At 45.2% G+C, this 19911-nt stretch overlaps 1 protein-coding gene and 1 long non-coding RNA gene across 8 annotated transcripts in view; both read left to right on the forward strand.

Annotated features, from left to right (window-relative positions):
• Atg13 (autophagy related 13) overlaps positions 1–19631 on the forward strand; it is a 45712-nt gene extending 26081 nt beyond the window's left edge. For 4 of the 7 annotated variants that reach the window (XM_048359848.1, XM_048359850.1, XM_048359847.1 and 1 more), the window contains 14 exons: positions 323–369; positions 2846–2986; positions 6803–6843; positions 7502–7598; positions 7933–8031; positions 8794–8887; positions 12835–12933; positions 13673–13783; positions 14157–14293; positions 15864–15978; positions 16451–16528; positions 16733–16849; positions 17322–17450; positions 18996–19631. In XM_048359848.1, the coding sequence (XP_048215805.1) occupies positions 323–369; positions 2846–2986; positions 6803–6843; positions 7502–7598; positions 7933–8031; positions 8794–8887; positions 12835–12933; positions 13673–13783; positions 14157–14293; positions 15864–15978; positions 16451–16528; positions 16733–16849; positions 17322–17450; positions 18996–19073 (1383 nt within the window). In that variant the 3' untranslated portion in view covers positions 19074–19631. The remainder of the gene's footprint in view (positions 1–322; positions 370–2845; positions 2987–6802; positions 6844–7501; positions 7599–7932; positions 8032–8793; positions 8888–12834; positions 12934–13672; positions 13784–14156; positions 14294–15863; positions 15979–16450; positions 16529–16732; positions 16850–17321; positions 17451–18995) is intronic. The other 3 variants (XM_048359851.1, XM_048359852.1, XM_048359853.1) reach the window with 3 other exon arrangements.
• On the forward strand, positions 4832–5807 carry LOC125361398. The gene is made up of 2 exons (XR_007212944.1): positions 4832–4963; positions 5196–5807. It is a non-coding gene; the product is annotated as an uncharacterized LOC125361398 (long non-coding RNA).
• Positions 19632–19911: the final 280 nt, after the last annotated feature.

Here is a 19911-nt window from a genome sequence, read left to right on the forward strand (position 1 = left end):
CCCAGGCCAAGAGCTCGAACCCCCTGACCAAAATAAAGCAAAAAGAAAAGAAAAAATGAGTGACATATATAGAACATCTAACTGTTTTTTGAAGAATAGCTACTGAGGGTGGGGTGGTAGAATATCTACCTCACAAGTATGAGGCCCTAAATTCAGATCCCAGTATCTCAGCAGTCCAAAACAAACAAAAATACCTGGCTAAACAGTTTGTTTTTAACTTGTTTGCCCATCTATACCCTCCAATCCTTTATCATGACTAAGCAGTACTTTATAATAAAAAAAAAAGAAAAGCTAAAATGATGTTCTCTTGTCCCATCTACAGGGAGATTCCATGGAGCTGGAAATTTGGTGTCTTGAAATGAATGAAAAGTAAGTGCTTTTGTCTGGGCTCTGTGGTGGTGGTAGTTGGGGATAAAGCAGATGACATCATGTGAAAGCAGGGCTTTGTTTTCAGAGTCACCCAAGGCATTCTGACCACTCAGCAAAGCCAATAGGTCTTTGCCACAGTGTGCTTCATTCAGGCTTGGCTTCTAGCCTAGGCACAGAGATGACCTTCAGAGACAGTTGAGAGACTCACAACAGCACCAGGAAAGGAGCAGCAGAAGCTGAAAAGGATTTGTTGTTTTCCCAGAGAACAGCAAGTTCTCTAAATTAAATCCCTCATGAGCTCCTGTAACATGACTACTCTACTTTGTCTGCTTTCTGGGTGGCTGCTATCCAGCAAGATTTCCCCACACTGCTCTTTTTACACACTGGGTTGGTTGTGTATTAATACATATTATCTCCCTCCCCCATTTTCTTTAACACAGATTAGCTTAGCTCCTGCCTGAGTTTCAATTTTCAAAAACCATTGGCAGGAAAAGTGAGAAAATACCAATCCATCAAAAGAAAACTTTCAGGGGCTGGGGATATAGCCTAGTGGCAAGAGTGCCTGCCTCGGATACACGAGGCCCTAGGTTCGATTCCCCAGCACCACATATACAGAAAACGGCCAGAAGCGGCGCTGTGGCTCAAGTGGCAGAGTGCTAGCCTTGAGCGGGAAGAAGCCAGGGACAGTGCTCAGGCCCTGAGTCCAAGGCCCAGGACTGGCCAAAAAAAAAAAAAAGAAAACTTTCAATGATTACTATATGTGATGTGGCCATTAGTGTGTGTGTGTGTGTGTGTGTGTGTGTGTGTGTGTGTGTGTGTGTGTGTGTGTGTGTGTGTGTGTGTGTGTGTACATGTACTAGGGTTTGAACTTGGGGCCTGTATACTGTCCCTGAGCCAAAGGTGGTTTTTTTTGTGAGTGATTAATTGGAAATAAGTCTCATGGATTTTTCTTGCCGAGGCTATCTTCCAACTGTGAGCCTCAGATCTCAACATCCTGATTAGCTAGATTACAGGTGTGAACCACTAGCATCCAACACCATTTTTATTTATTTTTTGATTGATATTGGGGATTGAATTCAAGGGCTTACTATTGCTAGGCAGCCATGCCTCCAACCTCTGTTTTTTTTTTCTTAAATAGAAAATAATTGCCAAGTTATGGTCCAGAGTCTTCACCAGATTTCCTGGATAGAATTATTTCTATTTCTATATAGACAGAAATAGCTCCTAAAACAGTACCTTGAGAAAGTATGCTAAGCCAGGTGCTAATGGCTTATGTTGTATTCTTAGCTTCTCAAAAGGCTGAGGTCCAGAAGACCAACGTTTCAAGCCAGCCTGGGCAGAAAAGGACTCTACTTCCAATTAATCAGAAAAATGCCAAATGGGAAGCCTTAGGCCAGATACCAGTGGCTCATGTCCGTAATCTTAGCTCGTCAAGAGGCCCAGATCTGAGGATCATGGTTGGAAGCCAACCAGAACAATAAACTCCATGAGATGTGAGACAGAACAATAAACTCCGTGAGATGTGGAGCCGTGGCTCAAGTGATAGAGCATCAGCCTCAAGCACAAAAGCTGAGGAACAGCACCCAGGCCCTGAGGTCAAATCCCAGGACTGGCGCTCACACACACACACACACACCACCACCCCCCACCCTACCCCCGAAATATGTCAGCATGTGCAATTGCAATATTGAGTAATTTTTTTTTTGGCAGTCCTGGGGCTTGACCTCAGGGTCTGGGCACTGTCCCTGAGCTTCTTTAACTCAAGGCTAGCACTCTACCACTTGAGCCACAGTGCCACTTCTGGCTTTTTCTGTGTATGTAGTACTGAGGAATCAAAAGCAGGGCTTCATGCATGCTAGGCAAGCACTCTACCACTAAGCCACATTCCCAGCCCCCTGAGTAATTGTTTTTTAGTGTACTCCTTTATTTCCTACGAAGATAACTACTTCAGGGGCTGGGAATATGGCCTAGTGGCAAGAGTGCTTTCCTTGTAAACATGAAGCCCTGGGTTCGATTCCTCAGTACCACATATACAGAAAATGGCCAGAAGTGGCGCTGTGGCTCAACTGGCAGAGTGCTGGCCTTGAAGAAAGAAGCCAGGAACAGTGCTCAGGCCCTGAGTCCAAGACCCAGGACTGGCCAAAAAAAAACCCAAAACAAAACCGAAAGATAACTACTTCAAAACTGGGGGGAGGGGGGAAACAGGACTAGGATGTAAAACTCAGTGTTAAACACTTGCCTAGCAATTGCAAGACCCTGGATTTGATCCCAAATACTGAGGAGGAAAAATGCCTAAAAAAAAAAAACATGGGGTGATTTTTGGTACTCATCTGTGTAAAAGCTGGGCTAACTTCAACAGTCTATTGACAGAGAACTCTTACCTAGTTGCACCCTTAATTCAGAACATGTTTTAATAATGAATTCCCATAGTTTCAGCACTTTACAGAAGATGTTAATAGTGTCTTGTGATCCTCAGGTGTGATAAAGAAATCAAAGTTTCCTACACGGTCTATAACAGACTGTCATTGCTGCTGAAGTCTCTTCTTGCTATAACTAGGGTGACACCAGCCTACAGACTGTCCAGAAAACAAGGGCATGAATATGTCATATTGTACAGGTAAGTTGCGTGGACACTCACTTCCTTACCAGCCTTGTATATACATCATCTAATTGGCATTCACATATCTGGGGATTTTTTTTTGACAGATGGTTAATTACTATCAAAGCTTTAGGTTTTATGTGATTACTCGAAAGCCTTCCTTATGAATCATGAACTTGAGTTTTTCAAAACTTAGCAGGTGAACTGTCCTGTCATCACTGCACAGCCATGAATCCTATGGAATGTAAAAGCTTCCCTGGGAAGATACCACAGCTTCCTATGTGGCAGAGTTACATTTTTGTGTGTGTGTGCCATTCATGGGGCTTGAACTCAGTGCCTGGGCACTGTCCCTGAGTGTTTATTCTCAAGACTTAATGCCACTTGAGTACAGCTCCATTTCCAGCTTTTTTGGTGGTTAATTGGAGACAAAAGTCTCATGGACTTTCTTGCACAGGCTGTTTTCAAACTGTGATCTTCAGTTCCCTGCCTCCTAAACATCTAGAATTACAGGTGTAAGCCACCAGTGCCCAGCTTATATCTGTTTTTTTTACTAACTGCTAAATGTTAAATTGGTCATCCATGTCTATAACAAAATGTTTAAGAGCCTGAGTATTTTCACAGGGGCATTTAAACTCAGCACATTTATTGTCATTTTAGTGTAAGCATCAAGCTAGATACACAGTGGAACTGACCTGAGGGCCCTGCGTAAAAATGTTTCTCATGTGATGGACAGTTTGATGGGTGCAGAATTATAATTAAGAACAGGATTTGAAATTTCCAAACACTATCAAGAAAAAAGAACTAGTGAGAAGAAGAGGATAAGCCTCATGGAAGAAGCAACACTTGAATTGGATTTTGAGGCAGAGAATTTTAGCTGTCAAGGCATAGAAGAGGGGTGCTGTTGAAATGGAGCCAAGAGGAGGAGCAGAGGCATGTCAAAGTATGAGAACAGAGCAGGGAAAGCTAGAGCTCCCAAATCATCTAAGACTTGCATTTGTGACAGGCTATTGCTATAAAGTAATCCTTTCTGAATTTGTTGTGCATCAAGTTAAAAATAATATCAGCAACCATCTGTGAAGAAAAGTTATTTTGTTTTGTCTGTCAGCCACAGGGATTGATCTCTGGGCTTGGGTGCTGTTCCTGAGCTCTTTAGCTCAAGGCTAGTGCTCTTCCACTTTGAGCCACAGCACTACTTCCGGTTTTCTGGTGGTTAGTTGGAGATAAGAGTCTCATACACTTTCCTACCTGGGTTGGCTGTGAACTGCGATCCTCAGATCTCAGCCTCCTGATTAGCTAGGACTAGCATGAGTCACCAGTGTCTGGCAAGAAAAGTTTGCTTTAAGAAAAAGGCAAGAAAAGGGGCTGGGAATACAGATTAGTGGTAGAGTGCTTGCCTTGCATACAAGAAGCCCTGGGTTCAATTTCTTAGCACCATATATATATATAAAAGCCAGAAGTGGCACTGTGGCTCAAGTGGTAGCGTGCTAGCCTTGAACAAAAAGAAGCCAGGGACAGTGCCCAGGCCCTGAGTCCAAGCCCCAGGACTGGCAAAAGAAAGAAAAAGCAAGAAAATATTTATCATATTTTGAACCTTCATTATCATTCATCTGAGGTGATTGTGAGCTTTTTTTTTTTTTCAAATTGACGTGTGTTTATTGCACAAATTTCCCCTAGAACTGGGAGGATATTATAATACAAGTGTGCATCTGAGAAATGTATTCAGAACAAAGAACAAGTATGTACATTTTACATATCCACCATCTAAATAACTTAGAGAAAGCAGAACAATCTCCTAAGACATCTACCAGAAGTAGGCATTAGGTAAAGTTTGATTTTTTTAGTGACCATCCAAACAACTGGATGGATTGTGAGCTTTTTTTTCAAGATTGCTTAGAAGATTTCTTATGACAATATTCTATTAACAGTAGTTCTGTATTACTTTATGGCAGGAGTCAGTAGCCTGGAAAAAGGGTATCTGCTTATTTTTATAAGTAAGTTCTTTTAGGGGCTGGGGATATGGCCTAGTGGCAAGAGTGCTTGCCTCCAATACATGAGGCCCTGGGTTCAATTCCCTAGCACCACATATACAGAAAACGACCAGAAGTGGCGCTGTGGCTCAAGTGGCAGAGTGCTAGCCTTGAGCAAAAAAAGAAGCCAGGGACAGTGCTCAGGCCCTGAGTCCAAGCCCAGGACTGGCAAAAAAAAAAAAATAATAATAATAAGTAAGTTCTTTTAGAATACCACCACCTGTTTATATATTGTTCATGTCTACTGTATTGTGAGGCTGCCATAGATAGAGTATGGCCCACATGCCTAAAATATTCACTGTGAGACCTCAGATTCAGATTTATCTAATTTTCATCTTTAACATCTAACCATAGGGCTGTGCACTGCTGAAACCTAGAATGTATTGAATGATCCTTGCATATGTTTAATGTTTAACAGAATTATTTGAAAAATATGAAAATACATTTTATGCATTATGAATTCAGACATATTACTTCAATAGCTGGATATTCCAGTGAGAACATCTCTATCAATCAACAGTTTTGTTGAGTAAGAAAGAGATTTGCATTTAGTTGAAATGTGGAATTTTAAGAAATGTTAACATACTGAATATGTAGTTTAAAAACCTTTTGTGAAGCATATACAGCTAAATTATGGTAACATAGCTTGCCTTAAACAGCTAGCATTTGGGGAATCATGTTTTATTTATAACTCAGATGTGATGGTACCTGCCTATAGTCCCAAAACTTGGCAGGTTGAGGCAGGTGGATCTCAAGTTCAAAGCCAACTTGACTATATATAACAATACCTGTCTTTAAAAAAAAAGAATTAAGGGGCTGGGAATATGGCCTAGTGGCAAGAATGCTTGCCTCATATACATGAGGCCCTAGGTTCGATTCCTCAGCACCACATATACAGAAAATGGCCAGAAGTGGCACTGTGGCTCAAGTGGCAGAGTGCTAGCCTTGAGCAAAAAAGAAGCCAGGGACAGTGCTCAGACCCTGAGTTCACAGCCTAGGACTGGCAAAAAAAAAAAAAGAGAGAGAGAGAGAATTAAAAACAGTCTAGCACCTTCTAGTAGTAATCTCAGCACTATTTGCCAGTTTTATTAATACCTTATTTCCTAGTAGGTATATCTATTTTTATTATCAAGATGATATATAGAGGGGTTACAGTTACATATAGGGAGTACATTTCTTATTTGTTAGCCCTTCCTCCTTTTTCTTCCACCTTCCCTTCCCCCAACCCACCTCCCCTGCTTTTAACATTCCTAATGATGGACCTCATCATTCTAGTCTACAATGCTTATAAACTCTATGAACATTAACAATAAAACTATTTCTTCCAGGTCGGGTGATATTATATTTCTTTCCTTTTGCTTAGTATAATCATTTCCTTCTTTTTCTCTCATTTCTTTCCTCCCCTCCCCACCTCCTGCCCTTGAGTTGCTTAGTTCACTTTCATCAATGTCTATTGCAGCTGTTGGGTCCCTCTACTGTATTTTTTTTCACCTGCTTTCCACTCATTCTGTGCCCTCCTCCCAGCTTCCTTCAGATGTGCATGTGCCTGGTAGGTATACATTTAATGCACATTGTAGTAGCAGAGGGAAGAAAAATAGCTGTTTTCTCTTAGTTGCTATTTTCCTCATTTCCTAGCCAGCCATCTCTATATGCTTCTTTATGCCTGTAGCTTAATTGAGGTGCTTAGTGGTATTACTGCTCCATCAGGCAAGGTGTTCCTTTTGTTATTTTGTTTCTAGGTTTTTGGGCTATAGAGGCCCCAAGAATAAAGAATCAGGTAACATTTCTTTTTCTTTCTTCCCTACAGGATATATTTTGGGGAAGTTCAGCTGAATGGCTTAGGAGAAGGTATGTTTCAGAGTCAGAAAACCTTTGCAGTGTTCGGAGCACTCCTAGCTTCAGAGATGGGCTTGATTACTACCTGTAATGATACATAGCTTGTTACAAATTAAGGGAAAGATGAAAACCGATAGGTGGTTTAAGAGTTATCACGATGACTAATTTTCCAGAAATTTTAAGAACTCAGTATTGGGTTTTGTTTTGTTTTTATCTCTCAGCAGTAGTTTTCCCTGGAAATGCAGTGCTATTTTCTCTGCCATATTCACTCTTTTTTTTTTTTTTTTTGCCAGTCCTGGGGCTTGAACTCAGGGCCTGAGCACTGTCGCTGCTTCTTTCTGCTCAAGGCCAGCACTCTACCACTTGAGCCACAGTGCCACTTCTGGCTTTTTCTATATTATGTGGTACAGAGGAATCAAACCCAGGTCTTTCATGTATATGAGGCAAGCACTCAACCACTAGGCCATATTCCCAGCCCCCATATTCACTCTTTGTAGAATAAATGGAAAGGGAAAACACACACACACACACACACACACACACACACACACACACACAACTGTGGCATTCAAAGTGCTAAGTGAGAAACTGTACAATAGGCTGACTGATTCAGTGAAAAGGGTCCATGGTATTCTTTGGATAAAAGCTAATAGTCTGTCTCTTCTCCTAGGCTTCCAGACAGTTCGTGTTGGGACAGTGGGCACCCCTGTTGGCACCATCACTCTTTCTTGTGCTTACCGAATTAACTTGGCATTCATGTCTACCAGGTGAGGGAAGACCCTCTGACCTCTTCCAGGATGTTAAAGCTCCTGACTTCCCTGGAGCTCAAACATCACCTTAACCATTCGGCTTTGCTAAACAACCCCTTCAGAAGAATGAAATAGAGAGTGTGAGAGAAGGAGAGCAAGCGAGTGAGTGAGCACATCCATTTTCAGGTTTAAGAGTTTGACTGGAATGTAACATTGATGGTCTATATTTGGAGATTGCATTAAGGCAGCAGTAGTGTCCGCTAATAGATAAAATGTGAAAGGCCCTCTGAAGACTTGATGGGGGCTGGGAAGGAATTTTAACAAATATTTCAGTTTGCTTATTGCATTACAGGCAATTTGAGAGGACCCCACCTATCATGGGGATTATCATTGATCACTTTGTGGACCGTCCCTATCCTAGCTCCTCTCCCATGCACCCCTGCAATTACAGGTGAGGATTATGAAAGGTACTGTCTCAAACTGCAACTACGCAAGAATATTCAGTTGCCTCACGGAGAGAAGGGAAGAGCTTAGCTTACCTTACTGCTGTTGTCTGTTTGGTACCCTAAAATGTGTGGGATGATGCAGAATGTCTCAAAATTCTGAGGCATTTGGATTTTGGTGATAGTAATGTGACTTTCCTCTGTAGCAAGTTACTTGAAGACTATATGAGTACCTGTAGTTTATGTATTCTGAGCAAATTGATTGGTTTTCCAGCTGTCATCTGGCATTCTGAACTCTGAACAATTCTTTTTTTTTTTTAATTAAATTAAATTTACTTTTTTTTTTTTTGCCAGTTCTGGGGCTTGGACTCAGAGCCTGAGCACTGTCCCTGGCTTCTTTTTGCTCAAGGCTAGCACTCTGCCACTTGCGCCACAGCGCCACTTCTGGCCATTTTTTTTTTTTTTTTTTTTTTGGCCAGTCCTGGGCCTTGGACTCAGGGCCTGAGCACTGTCCCTGGCTTCTTTTTGCTCAAGGCTAGCACTCTACCACTTGAGCCACAGCGCCTCTTCTGGCCATTTTCTATATATGTGGTGCTGGGGAATTGAACCCAAGGCCTCATGTATACGAGGCAAGCACTCTTGCCACTAGGCCATATCCCCAGCCCCTGAAACAGTTCTTGACACAAGTCTCCAGCCTTATTTAACCATTATTATGTACTTTCTGATGTTAACTCTATCACTCTAAAATGGTTTCTTTTTCTTCACTTTAGAACTGCAGGTGAGGATGCTGGAGTAACATATCCATCAGTGGAAGACTCTCAAGAAGTGTGTACCACCTCTTTTTCCACGTCCCCTCCCTCCCAGGTAAGGAGAAACAGCTCTGAGATGGTGCCACTTACTCCATGTGGGCTTATGGAATGGTGTCCCTGTTGTTGGTGACAAATGCTAGGAGAGGGTTGAGAGTGACAGAAAGCCTTACCTACTAGGCAGGAATGCAGTGTTTCTAGTCTAACCATTCTGAAACCCCCAGGATTACATGTAGCCTTTGCCTTCCCTTCCTGCTATCATCTTCAAATTCCCTAGAAAACAAGTCACAGAATTCCAAGTGCATTCTGATACCAAAGAAGCAATCTACTCTCACCTATACTTGTTAATATAGTTCTCTTTTGGATTAATAAATTTGGTTTCTAAAAGAGCTCTTTTGTACTAAATAAGGAAGCACTAAGTAAGGAAGCAATATCAATTCTTAATAATTGGCACAAACATTTTAGTCATTAAATTTTCCACTTGTGTCAGCCTTCACTGGTAAACCCAGCAAACTTCAGTAAGGTACAGGCTCCCAATGGCGTCAGCTTCCCCGGAGGAAGCATCTCCAGGTCTTGATTAGTAATGGACCTGGATTGAGCTGTGTCAGCAGAACAGCCTTGCTTACCCTCCACCCCAGTGCTTCATCTTCTGCCTCCTTGCTACAGCCCCCACCCCTGCCCAATACACCCACTATCCACTTCCATTAGGCTTTATTTCTTCCTCCCTACCCAGTCCAGATGATCCCTGCTCCTTCCTTATTTAGTAGATAGAACAAATACATCAGCTCACCATAACTTTTCATTTCCTGTACTATTTTAATTATGAACATTAAAAAATACATATCCTTGGTTGTTCAATCATTGTTAATAATTGTTCTGAGGTGTTTCAAAAACAGAAGCTAAATATCTGTGAATGAGATTGCAGAATCCATGCATCACTCTTACCTGTCCTGAAAAGGAGGCTTGTACTAAGGCGGTTAGTGGTTGAACATGTGTCTCATCTGTGGGAGGGCCTTGAGTCCTCAGCATGCATGCACATGTGCACACGTATGTGCCTATACACACACAATTCTTTTGAGACAGGGTCTTACTGGGTAGCACAGGCTGGCCTTAAATTTTGCAGCCCACAAGAAACAGCTGTGGGGACTGGGGATATGGCCTAGTGGCAAGAGTGCTTGCCTCGTATACATGAAGCCCTGGGTTCAATTCCCCAGCACCACATATACAGAAAACGGCCAGAAATGGTGCTGTGGCTCAAGTGGCAGAGTGCTAGCCTTGAGCAAAAAAAAAAAAAAAAAAAAAGAAGCCAAGGTCAGTACTCAGGCCCTGAGTTCAAGGCCCAGGACTGGCAAAAAAAAAAAGAAAGAAAGAAAGAAAGAAACAGCTGTGGTAGAAGAGATTTTTATTCTCAGTTACCCTAGACACTTTGGTTTGGGAGAGTAGAGTTGAACTGCTCATGTGGACATGAGCAGTAAGCAGTATTGCTTACTAGCACAGATCAAGATGAGTGAAAAAATAGGAACTTGGAACTTAGGATCATTTGCTTACTAGGTAAGCACTCTACCACAGGAGCCACACTCCAGCCCTCTTTAGCTTTAGTTGTTTTTCTGTTAGTCTCCCATCTTTTCCCTAGTTGGCCTCAGACTGTGAATGTGCGTATGCCCCCAGTATTTAAGGTTATAGATGCATACTATCATGTTTGGCTGGTCTGACCTTGAACTTCATTCCTCCTAGTATTCCCAGTATCTGGCTCCCAAGTAACTGAGATTACAGGTATACACTCCCTAAGGCCCATTTGCTTACCAGTACATTAATGGGAGGTATCTGTTTGTTTGCTTGCTTGCTTGCTTTTTTAGGGGGAGGTTAGCCAACCAGAATGTGCATATGTCAAATTTGATTTTATTAAACAGTTTTGTTTTGTAAATGATAGGTTCATAAACAAATACAATTGTGGTTCAGGAGCTATGAGGGATGGTGAAGCTAGACCATAACAAATCAGTTTAGCCCCTAAGTTAGAATGGATGCTAAGCAGCTTCTATACCTACCGTTTGCATAAGTTCATTGGTATATATAGAGAGGTTGTCTCATGATATCCGTTACCAGTTGTGTCTTGTTATGGTTTAAAATAGATCATGGCCCAGGCTCAGTTCACACCTGTAAACTAGTTACTCAGAAAGCAGAGATCTCAAGGATTGTGGATTGAGACCAGCCCAGGAAAAAAGTTTGAGAGACCTCATTATGGGTCCATAAGTATGGTCCAGGCTGACCTTGACTAAAACCTGAAGATTCTATTCAAAAAAGAACTAAAAGAGGGCTGGGAATATGGCCTAGTGGTAAAAGTGCTCACCTCGTATATATGAAGCCCAAGGTTCGATTCCTCAGCACCACATATATAGAACAAAGCTGGAAGTGGCACTGTGGCTCAAGTGGTAGAGTGCTAGCCTTGAGCAAAAAGAAGCCAGGGAAAGTGCTTAGGCCCTGATTTCAAGCCCCAGGACTTGCAAAAAAATAAAATAAAACAACTAAAAGAAAAACGGCTGGAGTTATAGGTAGAGTGCTCGCTAAAGCCCCGAGTTCAATCTCCAGTACCACAAAACAAAATCAACTCATACATAAAGTCTTAGTGAATAGAGGGACTTAGGTTGATCCCTAGCATTGCAAAACACCAAAGCCAAAAAATAAAACTTAAAACATAAACTAGATCATGCCAAGATTTGATCAACAATATGCACTTCATTGGTAAGCATTGAGTAGTTCTGATGGAGACTGGATAGAGTTTGGTACAGAAAATATTCCTTTGGGGGCTGGGAATGTGGCTTAGTGGTTGAGTGCCTGCCTAGCATACATGAAGCCCTAGGTTCGATTCCTCAGTACCCCATAAACAGAAAGAGCTAGTAATGGTGCTGTGGCGCATGTGGTAGAGTGCTAGCCTTAAGCAAAAGTAGCTTAGGGAGAGTGCCCAGGCCCTGAGTTCAAGCCCCAGGACTGGAAAAAAAAAAAAAAAAAAAAAGAAGAAGAAGAAGAAGAAGAAAGAAAAGGAAATACTTCTTTGAAACTGAATGATAAAACAAAAAGAAAATCATTTTCTAACAGTTCTCCTCATTTTCTGTTGCTATTAAGTTTCTTCCTTAGTTTAATCCAGTGAGTTACATAGTTATTTAACAGCTTCTACTCAGTCTGTGCTGGAATCCAGGAAATACATGTTAACAGTGTTGTTTGATTTGCCCGCAAAATAAGGATCATTGTGTCAATCAGATACAGGCCTGAAATAGTTGTGACTCTGAACTTGCTACTGTGCCCTACAGCTCTTCATCTAATTCTAAGCATTGATTAGCTAATTGGTTAGATTTAAAGCCGAAACAGCCAACTCCCAATAATCACCATGTTCATAAGGTGTTTTGGAATGTTGTATTTTAAGGGTTTTTTTCACTCAAGTTCTCCCATACCGTAAGACTCTAGGAACACATCTTCATGCCCACGGACACCCACTCCTCACACACTCTCATCTTCCCTGGTACCATGGAGGGAAGCATCCACCCGCACATCGTGGGCCCCTGCAGAGGCTTGCTGTTTAACATTGTGTAACATGACAAGCGAGCCTCCTCATTCCTCTTGGGCTTACCTGGCACTTGCACTCAGGTCCTCCCTCCTGAAAGCAGCTCAGTGGCTTCCTCCCACCCCACTTTTGACAAAAAAAAAACAGCCTAATGAGTGACTCGCATGTTGCTATTTTGCCAGATCCTACCCACTGGAGTCAGCTTGATTTTTGAGCTGCTTGTCTGGGGCTCAGGATGGAGGACCCATGCTGGGATAAATCTAGGGACCCAACTTCTCAAAGTTGTCCCTTTGGGAAGCCAGTATCCATTGTTCCCCTAGCGACTCTCTGAAGTTAGCATGGTCTCTCCAGCCTCTCGCTGCCGCCCCACTGGTGTTTCATTTCTTTCTCAAGTCCCTTTTCTCTTTTCTTCTCTTGTTTCTCCTGTCTCTGTGTGTGTCTTTACACAGTGTGTGTTTACTGTCACAAAGGCACATTTTCAGACCCCTACTCCTGTGGTGACGGACACTCTGAGGGTCCCCATGGCAGGACTGGCCTTTGCCCATCATGTGAGTTCATAATGGGTAGAAGGGGAATGATCAGATGGCTTCCTTCTCTTTAAAAACTGGAAACAGAGCAAAGTGGATGGTTACTTAAATGTCCCCAAGTGCTCTGAGATTATTTTGAGGCTCAGTAATTGATTTTTAACAGGACAGCCACAGGCCAGCAACCCAAAAATAGGGGATTCATTTACCCCTCCTCCTTCTGTTGATGTGAAAAGTACATGGAGTTATTTATATCATATTTTCAAATAAACAAGACTAGTATTCTTACTTTTTTTCAATATAAATAGGAACCCTTCCATACCCAGGGGTGATGGAGGGTGTGATTAGAGAAGATGGCCTTCTATTTCAAAGGGACCTCAAGGACAAAGGAGAAAATAGAATGACTTAGGAAAAACTGATGACTTTGACTCCAAGTCTGGCCTTGGGTTGTTCCCTGGGGATCTGCTGGGCTCAAAACAAGCGGAGCCCCTGGGAACAGGGAAGCACGGAGCTCATTGGAGGCCTTTGGGTGGCTCCAGACTGGGAATCTCAGCTCCAGCACAAGCAAGTGTCTGTTTTCTTACCCGAAAGGGGTCTAAAAAGCCTGGCCCACCTTGGCATATGTTCCATCAGGCTCCTACACTGTGGGCCTGGGGGCTTGGGCCCCTCCCTTCCATTTCTACACAGCTCCATCACTTGTCACACACTAGGATTGCCTATTTTTTTCCTGCCTTTCCTCTGCCCCTGTTTTTTTCTTGCTCAGCTCTCAAGCTCTCGCCTTTCCTATCAGCCTGCTGTCCTGGGCCTTGGATCAGCTGACCTGGCTTATCCGGTAGTGTTTGCTGCTGGCTTAAATGCTCCACACCCTCACCAGGTACCTTCAAGATGGGGAGGACCACGGGCTTCCCAGGGCTGCCTCCCTGCCCTGGAGCAGTTGAGGGACTTCTTCAACTACCAGTAGTGTACTGTTTGGAAACAAGGCTCTTTGGAGGATGAAAGTGACTGAGAGGAAGGAGCCATCTTCAAAGGAAAGATGACTTTCCTCGGGTTTCTCTTCCTCTTCGCTTCACCCTCTGTAGTCATCCCTGTGCATGTCTTCTAGTAGAGCAGAAAGATCCAGGATGTCTGCCTACCTGGAGGTGACACTGTGATGGAAAGCTCGAAAGCAGACACTACTAAGCTAGGGTGTGAGGTTTCCCTGTGGCCCGACACCGCCATGGTTCATTCTCTTTCCATTTCCCCCAAAGCTCATGGTTCCGGGGAAGGAAGGTGGGGTACCCCTTGCTCCCACCCAGCCCACTCATGGCGCCCAGGCTGACCAGGAAAGATTGGCAACTCACACACCTTCCGACGGCATCCACTGTGCTGCTACCCCTTCCAGCAGGTGAGTCCCCATTGTGGCTCTGCCACTGTCAAAACCAGTCAGGAGGGGCTGGGAAGGGGGCTTTGCGGTAGAGTGCTTGCCTAGTATGCATGAAGCCCTGGGTTCAATTCCTCAGTACCACATAAAGAGAAAAAAGCAGGAAGTGGTCCTGTGGCTCAAGTGGTAGAGGGCTAGCCTTGAGTTAAAGAAGCTCGGGGACAGTGCCCAAGACCCTGAGTAAGCCCAAGGCCCTGAATTCAAACCATAGTACCCAAAAACAAAATTTTTTAAATGACCACTGACCCCTATGTTTTCAAGATGAGGGGGCCATGGTAAATGAGTGGTAGAGTCCTTGCCTAGTACACATGAGGGCTGGTTTCATCCCAGCACTGAATGAATGAATGAATGTCAGCCTGAGGAGGGTGCCACTGGGGCACAGCCTGCAGCCTGACTCGAGAGCTGTGCTCCTCCCTGGGACTGTACTGCAAGCTGTCCTGTCCTGTACCTCTTCTCCCCTCCTTGGAAGGCACTGGAGATAATGGGTGCCCCCCGCCCCCATCATAAATGAACATTCCCACTGTAGAGATGTGTTTCCCACAGTGGAGTGGTAGAGCAGAACTGTTTCGGGAGACTTTTGTGGTTGTGTGTCCTTTATAGTGAGAAACATTCCATTCTTGGTTTTTCAGTTTTCCATTGTTGTCCTTACTCAAAGGAAAATGTTAGTCATTTTACACTTCCATTTTGAGCCTCACCTCCAGGGTCATGTCTAAAAGTAGCTGAAAGACCAAGGACCCTGGACAGGGGTTCTGAGCTGAAGGTTAGAAGAGCTCAGAAGCCTTTCCTCCATGCCGGTCCCCCTGCTGCCTGGACTCCAGAGATCGCCTTGCATAGTCCTTGCTCACCTTGAGCCCATTTTTTGGCCAGAGGCTAGAGCCTTCTGTGACTTCTGGATGGCAGCCACTGGCAGCCCCATTTCTGTTGCTTAGAGCCCCTGTGTCATACAGGACTGAAGCGGGGGTGGGGAACGAGGAGAGAAACATGAGTGTAGAAACTAGGACCCAGGCAATTCACCAAGAGGGGAGAGAGCTCTGGTTGGCTAAGGCCTCAAATGTAGGACTCTTGACTTTAAATGGAAATTTTGTATGGTAAGAGTTAATTTAATATTATACCTATAAAATATACCATTTTTTGTATAGAACAAGAAGAAAGTCTAAAATGTGAGGCTTAGTTCTGTAATTAATACTACTACACTGGCAGTTTGTGGGAGTTGCTGTCCTGTGTGTGGCGCTCGGTGCCTGCTAAGTGATGTCTTATTACTGCTGTTTCAGATCAGCTTTTGTAAGTTTACACAATTATAATGAACAGTTTCATTCGTGTGCCTAAGTTTTACTTGTTCCAGCAAGTACAGTCTCCTATCTTCTCATGAGGCAGGGGACACTGGCAGCAGCCAAACCACGTGGTGCTGTGTCTCCTTGGGGGGTTGGACCTGAGGCTTGCTCAGGCTCTAGTCCCACAAGAGGGTGGACTTAATGGAGAAACTGAGTCATTGTGCTGTGGGAGAGTGAGCACTCGCTTTCCCTTTCTTCTCTAGTGAGGATGCAGAAACTGTATCCACCAGCAGTGAGGGACGGGCCTCCCCACACGATGTCCTGGAGACCATCTTTGTTCGAAAAGTGGGAGCCTTTGTCAACAAACCCATCAACCAGGTGACTCTGCCCCGCCACCTGTGAGAATGTCTGTAATGTCTGTCCTTACAGTGAGGCCCTATGGGCAGCATCTTATGGAACTACTGAAAATGGCTGCAAAAGTGTGTGTGTGTGTGTGTGTGTGTGTGTGTGTGTGTGTGTGTGTGTGTTTTACTGTGAAGAAGACTAAGAACTTTTGACACCCCCTGGGAGACAGGTGGACACTCTTTAGTTCACAAACTGCCATTACCTCCGCCTTACTTTGGAAAAGGAGGTTCCTCCTGCACAGGTCCAGTGACCCCCATTGTTCCAGCGTTGCTGTGGCTCACACTTGCCCAGCTCAATTGTCAGGGTTCTATTCTGTGTACTTAGGTGATGGGAGACAAGGAGGCTGTGAGGATGGAGTGGACAGCCGTCCGCTGGCTCCTGACGGCCCGTGAGCATGCGAGCCAGGGGAGGGGCCGGCGCGAATGCTTCTCTCCTGTCTCTTCAGGTGACTCTGACAAGTTTGGACATACCTTTTGCCATGTTTGCTCCCAAGAATTTGGAGCTGGAGGATGCTGATCCCATGGTGAGCCCACCTGTGACCGCCAGTTTCCAGGAGATGGTGCAGTAGGCACCGTCCTGGCTGGGCTTCCACAGACCGCAAGCTAGGCCCCCGGGCTTCTACATCTACTGCCAGTGCTAAGTTCCTTACACAGACCTCTCAGTTGGCGCATAGTGCCATGGGTCCAGTTCACAGACTCAGCACTGACTCTGCCTTGTTCTGAACCAGGTGAATCCTCCCGAGTCCCCAGAGACGGCGTCTCCTCTGCACGGCAGCCTGCACTCCAATGGCTCCAGTGGGGGCAGCAGTGGCAATGCGCATGATGACTTTGTGATGATCGACTTCGTAAGTGGCCATCCCCAACCTTCACCTGGGCTGATCCACGGCAAACAAACCGCCGTGCATTTCTTAGACTTAAACAAGATCTCTCCCTGGGATCAGGAGGTGGGGGATGGGGCCAAGGACTTCTGGGGAGGCAATTGAAGGCCCATGAGTAGTCAGGCACTTGTGCCAGGGCGTGGGTTAAGTTCATCATGAAGTCTAACTGGTGTACAGTGGTATCCACTTAAAAGTCCTATTCACGCCTAATGGATGGCCTTACTTGACTCAGGGAGGGAATTGAAGGAAGGGACATAAACTTAATGAAGGAGAGACCCAGGTTAGACATCTGTAGTTAGAAGGGCACGGTGTAAAGACTCTTCTCCCTCGGATAGGCTAGAAGAAGCTTTTCTTTGTTCATAGCTTATCTCCTCTGATTTGTCTCTTTCTCCCTCCGTGTGTGTGAGTATGTATACATATGCTTTTTTTTTTTTTTAAGAAACCTGCTTTTTCTAAAGATGACATTCTTCCAATGGACTTGGGGACTTTCTATCGTGAATTTCAGAACCCCCCTCAGCTGAGCAGCCTTTCCATAGATATTGGAGCTCAGTCCATGGCTGAAGACTTGGTATGGAACTTCCCCCCGCTGATGGTCATTCCTGTGCTATAGACCTAGAACTTGCTTCCTGTTTTCCCTACCCCTCTGCCTCCATTGTCCTTGCTTCCCCTCAGGAAAGACTCTTGAGACACACCAGTGGTACCCACTAGTAATTATCTTAGATTTGCTCAAGCTCAGTTTTCCTTTGCACTGCATATTCTCTGCATTACTTGCACACACTGGCAGTACCCGTCTTCTGCCAGGCAGACTGTGGTGCAGGGCCAAGGAGCAGGTAAGTCCTGAAGATCAGTGATCTTGCCTTCCTCAGAGAGCTCCCTCCTGCATCAAACCCTTCTCATGCCTGGCCAAGCATTCTGAGATTGATTTTATTACCACGTCTGCTTAGAGTATTGCCTATTTGCTGCCTCGAAGGGCAACCAAACGTGGCTTGCACAAATCACTAACTTGTTCTGATCTGGGCATGGGAGAATTACCTCACTCTGGGGATGTCTGCTTGGAGTTTATCCCAGCATCCACCTCACCTAGTGATCAAGTCACTGAATTGCATTGCCAGCCTCTCTCTGCCCAAGCATTTTTCTTGGGTTTTAATATGAATTTTCAGCAGCCCCAAAATGTAGGTTTTCTTATTATTCTAGTTAACAGAAGAGAAAACCAACTCTGTGATTAATTTGCCCAGATCACATAGAACCAGGCAAAACAGCTTTGACCCCAAAGGGCCTCCTTTCTGAGCTCATCCCTCCGACCACCAATCCCCTGCTTCTCATGTGACCTGCGCCGTGCAAAAACCTGGCTCTCGGTTTTGTCTCTGTGACCCACAGCCAGTGCTAGCTCCTTCCCAGGCCTTCCTGGCAACTGGGTCTAGACCCACCTTTGCTGTCAGGGTGTGTGGCCTACTTCAGGATCTAGTGCTGGAGAGTCTTCACCTTCTCCCAAGTTTCTTCTGCATAAGCCCACCATCAGCAGGTCTCTCTGAGGTGGTTGAGCCCCACAGATTGCTTTCTGTTACTTAGTCCTAATGGTGACAGACCATTACGTAGGGCAAGATCTTTATCCATAGCTGGCACCGTATGGCAGGCTAGTGTCTCCCAGCTGTTTTCCTCTGCTTCTCTTTTTCTGTGTCCCCTCAGCCTCGATTGGCCAGTATGAAGGTGCTGGGGCTGGGCCTCCCACAGACCTGCCCCACTGGTCTTGGGGCTGCAATGGCTACTTTGTCCCTGTTGGTCCAAAAAGGGCATGAAAAGGCTTGCTTAAACTTGCCTTGATCCATGGTGCTGTGAACTTGCAGTTTCATTCTACTGTGGGCCTCAATCTGTGCCAAGCACAGTTGGTATTTAATTTTCCAATTCTTAGTATGGCCCTACACCACCACCCCCAATCCCTGAGGACATGCCCCCTCCCCCACCCCAATTGCCTCTCTGCCATCCTGCCTTGTGCTCACCCCGCCGGCACTGCTCAGCATCACTTTTTGCCCTGTTCTCTTCCTCGCTCTCTGGGACTGGCTGGTGCCTCTCCTAGGCCAGTCTGGGTAAGCCCTTCTTCTCTTCTCTGGTACAGGATTCACTACCAGAGAGGCTGGCTGTGCATGAGAAGAACGTCCGCGAATTTGATGCCTTTGTAGAAACCCTGCAGTAAAAACGTCCTGTGCCAGCAGCATTCCTGTGGTCCCAGGGGCTGAGAGCCTCTCCTCAGTTGCTCCCGTCCCTCCTGCTGCTCCCAGCCAGATGGAAGGCAGGAGGGTTCCCTACGGGGGCCCACAAGTCTCTATTCTTGGGCCTTCCTGAGACTCCATGGTGGCAATGAAGCCTAGTAACTGCCAGAGGAAGGGCTTGCCCTCAGGCCTTGCATTTAGAAGACCTGGTTTAATGAAAGAGGCTCAGCAGGGCCACCCATCTTCTGCCTGTCATCATCAGCTGCTCCACAAAAGGATGTCACCTAGATCCTGTTGCTCCAGCCTCCCATCTGGATCTGCCCTGAAGCTGGCTGGTCCCCTGCCTGCTGCTCTTACCATCAACCACTTGACATTCCAGCTGGTGGCCCAGAAGGCCGGGACAAGGCAGAAAAAGGAAGGGGAGACCATGCTGGAAGGAGGGAGGAAGGTCCTGTAGGCTCTAGGTGTCTCCTTTTATTCTTGGGTTCTCTCTCTCTCTCTCTCTCTCTCTCTCTCTCTCTCTCTCTCTCTCTCTCTCTCTTTCTCTCTCTCTTTCTCTCTTCCTTTTCCTCCCTCCCTCCCTCTCCCTCCCTCTCTCCTTTCCTGTCTTTTTCCCTGGTTCTCCCCACTGCACATATACTTTGGGCAATAGGACAGGCCTGCCTGCCCGATAAGACACAAACTCCAAAGCCCACCGCCCCTCTGGAAGGTTGTGCTGGTCCTAACCAGAAGGCTGAGCTGCCCTGGTGGCTGCCGGTACTCAGCCCCTCAGCTCCATAGGGAAGCCCCAAATTACTGAAAGCCACAGCAAATATCACTCCC

This window comes from Perognathus longimembris, chromosome 13 (genome assembly GCF_023159225.1).
Source record: "Perognathus longimembris pacificus isolate PPM17 chromosome 13, ASM2315922v1, whole genome shotgun sequence".
In the NCBI taxonomy this organism is placed as follows: domain Eukaryota; kingdom Metazoa; phylum Chordata; class Mammalia; order Rodentia; family Heteromyidae; genus Perognathus; species Perognathus longimembris.